Below are 10,350 nucleotides of genomic sequence, written 5' to 3' on the forward strand. Positions count from 1 at the left end.
TCAGGAAGTGGTGAACACACAATACAATATACAGATAATGTATTATAGAATTGTACACCTGAAACCTATATAATTTATTAACCAATGTCACCCTAATAAAGTCAATAAAAATAAGAAAAAGTTCCAGAATAAAAACAAACAAAAGCCCACTGCCTTCCAGGTATAAGACAAGAGTTAGGAACAACACAAAACCAAAGTTATTATTGCTATTTCTGCTATTATTTATTTATTCCCTAGAACTGAGCATACTGACCTCAGAATAAATACGATGTCTAAATTCTGGGAAGGAAAATAGCTCTTAGGAATTTTAAACAGGTTAACAAACTGGAAAAGTATTTCCAACTGATGGTAAGAATCTTTCCAGCACTAGCTATAATCAGCTTTACAGTAATGCTATTTTTTCCCCATTTCAATAACAAGTACCTATTTATTTTAAATACCCATGGAAAAAAGTAACCTCAAAAAACAAATTGTGCCCAGAAAGTATGCAAAACAGTGCCAACTTCCAAAAATCTTGGAAAGACATAGTCATTTTTCACAAGGGTCAGACTCAAAATGTAATAGCTATTTTAAACCTTGTGGGAAAAACTTTTTGATTTCACCAAGCATTAAAATTATAACTGCCCTTTCTAGAAGATACCTAATACAGTTGATGTACAGGGAAATTTAAAGAATAAAATAATAAGTGATGGTCCTTCATCTTTTCAAGTATTTTTGTCCAATTCCCCTTTTCATGCATCCAAATAATTATGACATTTAAGGCATAAAATAAATACATGAAGAAACTAGAATGGTATATAAAATTGTGTTTCCTATTAACCCTATTGTGATTATTCCTTGGCCTCTAACATACTTCCTTTTGTATTATTAGTGTATTTTTGAATAATGTATATTAGTTTTAAACTAAGATAGTTTTAGTCTAAAGAAATCAAAATTACAATGGTACAGTTGATGTTCAAAAAGGGAAGCATCCTGTAAGTTCTTTCTTAAGCCTAATTATGTCCCTGCCCTCCCTATCATGGCAGATAATTAACAGCTGAATTAGAACTATGTATAAATGGCTAGCCAAAACGCAGCTCAAAAAAAAAAAAATTCATAAAATATACCAGACAATATAAGTGAGATAAGACTTCCAATTAAAAAGGAAAATTACAAAAACATAAAGATACTGATTTAAAATAAGATATTTAAGGGTTTACAATGAAAAGCAACCAAGATGAGTTAGAAAAGTAAAATTTTTTTTAAAGGCAAGCAAAACAGAAGGATTAATAAGAATATAGCAGAGTAGTAATTAGCAAGAAGAAAGAGTTGAGGCATAGGGACACCCAAAAATATGACAAAGTATAATTGAGAATTGTTTGGGATGCCTCCAGATCTGTTAAGGAAAAATACCTCCTATGTGAAAACAAGAAGTGTAGTTGTTCGGTTAAGAAAGTTGCTCCCACACATCAGCAAGCGCAGCTTAAATGTAAATTAGCCTCATGTAACTCAAAAATAACTGAATTTAAAAATGTTAATCTGTAAATGCTAAGCGTACTATTAATATACAAAGAATTATGTAAACTATTCTCTATAGTTAACATATGTTGATTTGTGAGGTGCTGAACTATTCAGGCTCTCAATTTCTTTGTAAATTAGGCAAAAAAGAAGGCAATTATCACAGGAACAACTCATTTATTTGAGTCAAATACCTGATGTAGTAGTAACTGCCTACTCTTGACTTTTTAGCATCTTTGCTGTTAAGGAATTGTCTCTCTTCTCACTTCATAAAGATTCTGGAGGAGCTAAAATCATATGGGGTTTCTCACCAGTATCTAAGTGTCCCAAATAATGGATATATCTTAGAACATCTCTAGTCTGGAACACAGCTGAGCATCTAGACACCAGCACACACACATTCCAAACACCACATTAGTGTTTTTGTATTGTGCAATTCTAACATACTTATCAGGTTGCCTTGCCTATAGCATCAAATTCAGGAGTGAGGGTACAAAGATAATGACAGCAGCAAGTAACAATAAGGGAAGCAAAAAATATCTAAAAGCACACATCATTAGAAATCTAGTAACCTTTGAAAAACTTTGGCAATTCCTCAAAAAATTAAACATAAGCTTACCACATGACCCAGCAATTCCACTACTAGGGATCTCCCCCAGAGAAATTGAAAACATATGTCCACAGAAAGATTTGTATGTAATTGTTCATAGCAGCATTATCCGTAAGAGCCAAAACTGAGACTCAAATCTCCAACAACTGGTAAATGGAGTAACAAAATGTAAAATATTAATTTCATATAACGGAATACTATTTTGCAATGAAAAGGAATAGAATATTGATGTGTGCCCATAATATGAATTTTAAAAACTGATGCAAAAGATCACATACTGCATGATTCTGATATTGGTTCTGATGCTGGCTGAAGTGGGGTTTGTGTACGGTGTCATATAAAAAGCATTTTATTGGACATGCACCTGGAGAGCTTTGGCCTTTGTAGTACGATTTATTTGAGGTTGAACCAGAAGGATGCTTACAGGCATTCAGTCTCATTTCTGTCTGTCTCCTCATAGAAAAAATCCAGTTTTGTCTTCATTAAGTGCAGTATAAAAACCAAAATCCAGATATTCTGCGCCATGGTCTAGCCCAGGGGTCCCCAAACTACGCATGCAGCTCCCTGAGGCCATTTACCCAGCCCCCGCCGCACTTCCTGAAGGGGGCACCTCTTTCATCGGTGGTCAGTGAGAGGAGCATAGTTCCCATCGAAATACTGGTCAGTTTGTTGATTTAAATTTACTTGTTCTTTATTTTAAATATTGTATTTAAAGTAAAAAAAAATTGTGTTTTTACTTTAAAATAAGATATGTGCAGTGTGCATAGGGATTTGTTCATAGTTGCTTTTTTTTATAGTCCAGCCCTCCAATGGTCTGAGGGACAGTGAACTGGCCCCCTGTGTAAAAAGTTTGGGGACCCCTGGTCTAGCCCATATCAAAGCTCAGTCCAGTCCAGGTGCTGCTCAAAGCCTCTACTTGGAAAATTGCTCAGGAGCAAGGAGTTGCCAGCCCATGCAACATGGCTGTTGCTTGGAGACCCCAGGGACCAACAAGAGGGGCAAGCTTGTTTTCAAGCAGGAAGGGAGACAGCTTTCCTAAGGCTGTGGATATAAACTGCTCACAAAAGTTAGGGGATATTTCAAAATGAATACGAAGCAATAAAATATCCCCTAACTTTTGTGAGCAGTGTATTTTTTGGGTTAGGAAGGACCAGCTTTCCCCTAAACTCACCAATCAGTTTTTAAAAAATTTCACCCGCTTGTTTTGGTTCCTCCCACTAGCCAATCAGATTCTACGTCTAGTCCACACCGACAGGCCTCGACCTCCACCGCCCGATGCACAGGTCTTAGGGTGCAAGCCTGAACCCACCTTCTCCCAGCGCCTGACTGCAGTGTCTTGGGGAGATTTCTTCCAAACCCACGTGTGAAGCACAATGGAGGCCTGAAGTGGGCAACTGCGCCATTGAATGCGTTAGCTTTCTAGCAAATTAAGGTAAGTGAGATGTTGCAGCACCCTACTGACGCAGGTGTTCCAGTTTTATAAAATACAATGTCCAACGCCCTTTGCACGCCTTCCTCATCAATACCTAGCTACCTGCCTGCCTTAACAATTCCATTTATGGGAGATGTCCGGAAATTGAAATTTGGAGCAGATCAACGGCTGCCTCAGCCTGGGGGTGGAAGTGAGGACTGACTGCAAATAAATTTAGGATAATCTTTGGGTGATAAAATGTTCTAACAGTGGGCTGTGGTGATGGCCACACAACTCTATAAATTTACTAATCATTAAAATGCACAATTACATGAATGAATGTACGATATCCAAATTACATCTCGATAGAACTGTTAAAGTGCAATTATTTGGTGTGGGAGCAAATAATTTTAGAAGCTAAGGTGGGTATCCTTTTATTTTAGCAAGTATTACTATAAATAGTAATAATAATGGCAGTCCTGTGTATCAAGAACTGGCTCAATTGCATTTATATACCCTAATTTAGTTTAAAATATTTTTGAAAGACTGCCCACCCAAAAAGTTAAATTCTTTTAAAGGGAACAATAATCTTCAGATCTGAGTTTATACACCAGCTAGACTGGCCTAGTGAACTGCTGCGTGTCTGTCAGAAACCGCCGTGCTCCGGTAACAATCCCGCGCCCCTCACCTCCACCTGCAGGCTCCCGGACATTTTCGGTTTTCCATTTGCATTTCGGAACCGCCCCATTCCAGCCACTACCCCGCTGGTGCCGAGATCCGACCTGCGCGGCCGGGCCCCGAGCCCGCCTACCGGGGGAGGAGGCGAGTGACCAGCCCGCGGCCCCCACCCCGCCGGAGGGAGGTAGCGAGGAGGATGACCAGCCCGCTCCTCCTGCCCCCTACCTCACTCCCAGCCCTCGGACCGGGTGCCCGGGTCCGCAGTCGCTGCCGGGCCCGCGTTCACCTGCCGTCCGGCTCCGGCCTGGGGGTGTCTGGCGATGGCCCGGGGGCGCCGCCCGCGCAGAGCTCGGAAGCCCGGCGACTTCGTCTCCGCGGCTGGGGATGCTTCTGGGCCGCCAGCTCGGACTCCATGACGCGGACGGGGTGGGGTGGTGGCCGGGTGCCCGGGAAGGCCACCGGGGCGGGCACCGCGCCCAACCTTTTCTGTCCCTAGAGAAGTTTCTGTCAGGAATGCACCGCCACCGTCGCCGCCATCTTCCGGGGTTTGAAAATGGCGGCCGCGCTGCGACCAGCCAATCAGGGGACAGCGGGCAGGTACTAGGAAACGTGAGTCCCGCCCCCCTCTCTCTCCCCGCCCCTTCAGGCGCATAAATAGAAGTAGGAAGGGAAAAAAAATGGTTGGGATATTTCTGCAGATTAGTTGGGTGGTCTTAGGTTTTATTTTGACTCCATTCCCAAATCCCCGAGGCCCGATACCTATTTCACTGTTTGTTTGTTTTTTAGGACTTCCACCGCAAGCCAAGGCACAAGAGAGGTTGAAAGTGAGGACCTAAGATGAGAGGATTTTGTTTTGTTTTGTTTTGCCACATATGCCAAATTATTCATGTAAACAAACCTCCAGTTACCAAAGGTAATGGAAATGTATACTTAGGGCTGTCTCTAGGAAATCATTAAAATTTTATTAGGAGCCCTCCTATCTCCCAATGCAGAAGAGTGAAGTAGACAGCAAAAGACAAAACATCAAATAAGGACCTTTTCAAATAAAAAAAACACAAACAACAATTGTTAAATAGCACATTCTTTGATTTTAAATATTGCTTTTTTAGGAGGGTGGCAGAATATGTCACTCAAAATATGCTCCTTTGTCATTAGGATTATTTTGAGCTAGACACTTGAAGAACACCATGTGCAACAAGGGCACTCTGAATTTCCCTTTTCTTTCTGAAAGCAGAGGATAAAACTCCATTGTGAAAGCTGCCTTCCCTATATCAGGAAGAGAGAAACGTTCTATGTATGTATGTATTTATTTATTCATTTTTAATTGATTGATTTTAGACCAGTGGTAGTCAACCTGGTCCCTACAGCCCACTAGTGGGCGTCCCAGCTTTCATGGTGGGCGGTAGCGGAGCAACCAAGGTATAAATAAAAAGATAGATTTAACTATAGTAAGTTGTTTTATAAAGATTTATTCTGCCAAACAGCGAAAATCTGACATAAAGTACTTAGTAAGTAATTATTACTATATGCTTTAACTTGCTGTAACTCTGCTTTATAAATTTTATAAAGTAAAGTTACTTCCCTACTTTATAAATCACCATTACTGTGGAACCGGTGGGCGATTAGAAAATTTTACTACTAACAGAGATACAAAAGTGGGCGGTAGGTATAAAAAGGTTGACTACCCCTGTTTTAGAGGGACAGAGAGAAGGGAGAGAGAGGGAGAGGTAAGCGTTTGTTTGTTGTTTCACTTAGTTGTTTATGTATTGGTCGCTTCTCCTATGTGCCCCAACTGGGGATCAACCTGAAACCTTGGCGTTTTGGGAGGACTCTCCTACCCATTGAGCTAACCAGGCTGTGCCTGAAAAACAGTCTTATTACCAGAGGCAGAGGGAACCAAGAAAGAGTGAATTCTGTACAAAAGGACCTTATTAAAATACTTATCTTCTTCTTTGGTCTTTTCCCCCCTAGTTGCCTCTCTTCCTTTGACCTAGTATATAAACCAGGGGTCCCCAAACTTTTTACACAGGGTACCAGTTCACTGTCCCTCAGACCATTGGAGGGCCGCACTACAAAAAAAAACTATGAACAAATCCCTATGCACACTGCACATATCTTTTTTTTTTTTTTTTTTTGTATTTTTCTGAAGCTGGAAACGGGGAGAAACAGTCAGACAGACTCCCACATGCGCCTGACCGGGATCCACCTGGCACGCCCACCAGGGGCGATGCTCTGCCCACCAGGGGGCGATGCTCTGCCCCTCTGGGGCGTCGCTCTGCCGCGACCAGAGCCACTCTAGCGCCTGGGGCAGAGGCCAAGGAGCCATCCCCAGCGCCCGGGCCATCTTTGCTCCAATGGAGCCTCGGCTGCGGGAGGGGAAGAGAGAGACAGAGAGGAAGGGGGGGGGCGGGTGGAGAAGTAAATGAGCGCTTCTCCTGTGTGCCCTGGCCGGGAATCGAACCCGGGTCCCCCTCACGCCAGGCCGACGCTCTACCGCTGAGCCTACCGGCCAGGGCACATATCTTATTTTAAAGTAAAAAAAACAAAACGGGAACAAATACAATATTTAAAATAAAGAACAAGTAAATTTAAATCAACAAACTGACAAGTATTTCAATGGGAACTATGCTCCTCTCACTGACCACCAATGAAAGAGGTGCCCCTTCCAGAAGTGTGGCGGGGCCAGATAAATGGCCTCGGGGTGGCATGTGGCCCATAGGCCATAATTTGGGGACCCCTGATATAAACACTAAGAGTTTGCTCCTTTTTTGTGTCTTCATTTTCCTATGGGTACTCCAATATACATCTAAAAATCTGCCTTTCTCCTGTTTGTCTTCTGTCATTTTGAACTGTCATGCTGAACCAGACACCCTAAGAGAGTAAACGTAAAGTGTTGATTCCCCTACAACATGAAGATATTAATAACATTGTTATTTAATCTTGTGGCACTGAACTTGCATTACATTTATAACAATGAAAAAATTTGTTTAGCTTTAAAAACAGTAAGAAGTTAGGGAGTAATATGCCTATAGTTAAGAACCACCTTGTTCTGCCTTATCCTACCTTTCCACCCCAAGATGAAAGAAGAAAGTATTGCTTCGTAGCAGTTAGAGTAAAACAAGACAGACATGCAGTCTAGGGAGTTAGCCTCCACCTAGATCTTCATAGGATGCATATATTTAGATCATACCTTGTGAAATTGGCAAAATTTGACCCTTTAAAAGAGAAATTTTATCATTTCAACCCAATACTTTGATGAGAGCTTCAGAAATTTGTCTGTCATTTCTGCAGTTCTTGAAACTGGTTTTGATGGTGTAATTAGAGATGATCAGTCCTCTGGGAACTTGTAATAACCAATTTCCAAAGTGATAAATAATCCTGGATGCTGTTGTGGGAATTCTCAATGGGAAGGGATTTCTTTCCAGTGATCAGAATACCGTTGTTTCATGCAGAGTAACTCTTTCCAATTTTCAGACAGTTGGGAACTTACTATTTTGTTCAGTTATTCACAGGTATTTATTAAAATTCTACTATATTATGCCAGGCCCTGTGCTAGAAACGAGGGAAGGAATGAATAAAGGAAAAAATTTAACCAGAATATTGTTCGGTACCATAGAAGAAGACCAAAGAAAAGGACCATTCTGAAGGTTGGTTATTTAAAAAATGATAAAGTCTGGTGAACTGTCTTTATTCTACAAGATGTAGACTTTCTGGTGTCTGAATGCTCCTGCCCTCAAAGACAAAGTTTTACTCTTCCTAGAATAGTATTGAATATATGACAAATGTTCCTTGAATCCTCTTTGTCCCACCTTCTTTTTTTTAATTAATTTTAATGGGGTGACATTGATAAATCAGGGTATATATGTTCAGAGAAAAAAATCTCTAGGATATTTTGACATTTGATTATGCTGCATTCCCATCACCCAAAGTCCAATTGTCTTCCGTCACCTTCTAACTGGTTTTCTTTGTGCCCCTCCCCTCCTCCAACCCCCTCCCTCCCCTTTCCCTCCCCCTGTAACCCCCACACTCTTGTCCATGTCTCTGAGTCTCATTTTTATCTCCCACATATGTATGGAATCATATAGTTCTTAGTTTTTTCTGATTTACTTATTTCGCTCAGTATAATGTTATCAAGGTCCATCCATATTGTTGTAAAAGATCCGATGTCATCATTTCTTATGGCTGAGTAGTATTCCATGGCATATATGTACCAAAGCTTTTTAATCCACTCGTCCACTGACAGACACTTGGGCTGTTTACAAATCTTCGCTATTGTGGACAATGCTGCCATAAACATGGGGGTGCATTTCTTCTTTTCAAATAGTGCTACGGTGTTCTTGGGGTATATGCCTAACAGTGATGTAGCTGGGTCAAAAGGCAGTTTGATTTTTAATTTCTTAAGGAATCTCCATACTGTTTTCCACAGTGGCTGCACCAGTCTGCATTCCCACCAGCAGTGCAAGAGGGTTCCCTTTTCTCCACATCCTCGCCAGCACTTATTCTGTGTTGCTTTGTTGATGAGCGCCACTCTGAATGGTGTGAGGTGGTATCTCATTGTAGTTTTAATTTGAATTTCTCTAATGACTAGTGATGTTGAGCATTTTTTCATCTGCCTGTTGGCCATCTGTATGTCCCCTTTGGAGAAGTGTCTATTCATTTCTTTTGCCCATTTTTGGATTGGATTGTTTGTCTTCCTGGTATTAAGTTTTACAAGTTCTTTATAAATTTTGTTATTAACCCCTTATCAGATGCATTGTCAAATATATTCTCCCATTGTGTAGTTTGTCTTTTTATTCTGTTCTTATTGTCTTTAGCTGTGCAGAAGCCTTTTAGTTTGATAAAGTCCCATTTGTTTATCCTGTCTTTTATTTCACTTGCCTGTGGATACAAATCTGCAAATATATTGCTGTGAGAGATGTCAGAGAGCTTACTGCCTATGTTTTCTTCTAAGATGCTTATGGTTTTACGGCTTACATTTAAGTCTTTTATTTGAGTTTATTTTTATGAACGGTGTAAGTTGGTGGTCTAGTTTCATTTTTTTGCAGGTAGCTGTCCAATTATCCCAACACCATTTGTTGAAGACGCTGTCTTTACTCCAATGTATGCTCTTACGTCCTTTGTCAAATATCAGTTGTCCATAAAAGTGTGGGTTTATTTCTGGGTTCTCAGTTCTGTTCCATTGATCTATATGCCTGTTCTAATGCCAGTACCAGGCTGTTTTGAGTACAATGGCCTTATACTATAACTTGATATCTGGAAGTGTGATACCTCCCACTTCATTCTTCCTTTTCAAGATTGCTGAGGCTATTCGTGTTCTCTTTTGGTTCCATATAAATTTTTGGAATATGTGTTCTATGTCTTTGAAGTAAGTCATCGGTATTTTAATTGGTATTGCATTGAATTTATAAATTGCTTTGGGTAATATAGACATTTTAATGATGTTTATTCTTCCTAACCATGAGCACGGTATATGCTTCCACTTGTTTGTATCTTCCCTGATTTCTTTTATCAATGTTTTATAATTTTTCAAGTACAAGTCTTTAATCTCCCTGGTTAAATTTATTCCTAGGTACTTAATTTTTTTGGTTGCAATGGTAAAGGAGATTGATTCCTTAATTTCTCTTTCTGACAGTTCATTGTTAGTGTATAAAAATGCCTATGATTTCTGAGTATTAATTTTATATCCTGCCACCTTGCTGAATTCATTTATCAGGTCTAGTAGTTTCTTGACTGCGCCTTTATGGTTTTCTAAATACAATATCGTATCATGCAAATAATGATAGTTTTACTTCTTCTTTTCCAGTTTGGATGCCTTTTATTTCTTTTTCTTGTCTGATTGCTGTGGCTAGGACTTCCAGACTATGTTGAATAAGAGTGGTGAAAGGGGGCACCCCTGCCTTGTTCCTGATCTTAAAGGGATTGCTTTTAATTTTTGCCCATTGAGTACGATGTTGGCTGTGGGTTTGTCATAGATGGCCTTTATCATGTTGAGGTATGTTCCCTGTATTCCCACTTTGCTGAGAGTTTTGATCATGAATGGGTGCTGGATTTTATCAAATGCTTTTTCTGCATCTATTGAAATTATCATGTGTATTTTCTCCTTTCTTTTGTTTATGTGATGAATCACATTGATTGATTTGCGAATATTGTACCA

At 40.2% G+C, this 10,350-nt stretch overlaps 1 protein-coding gene across 1 annotated transcript in view; it reads right to left on the reverse strand.

Annotated features, from left to right (window-relative positions):
- Positions 1 to 4,734, reverse strand: part of NET1 (neuroepithelial cell transforming 1) — a 47,866-nt gene extending 43,132 nt beyond the window's left edge. The window contains exon 1 of the mRNA XM_066279861.1: positions 4,483 to 4,734. Coding sequence (XP_066135958.1) covers positions 4,483 to 4,610 — 128 coding nt within the window. The 5' untranslated portion in view covers positions 4,611 to 4,734. The remainder of the gene's footprint in view (positions 1 to 4,482) is intronic.
- Between the last annotated feature and the right edge of the window lie 5,616 nt (positions 4,735 to 10,350).

Source organism: Saccopteryx bilineata, chromosome 5 (genome assembly GCF_036850765.1).
Source record: "Saccopteryx bilineata isolate mSacBil1 chromosome 5, mSacBil1_pri_phased_curated, whole genome shotgun sequence".
In the NCBI taxonomy this organism is placed as follows: Eukaryota; Metazoa; Chordata; class Mammalia; order Chiroptera; family Emballonuridae; genus Saccopteryx; species Saccopteryx bilineata.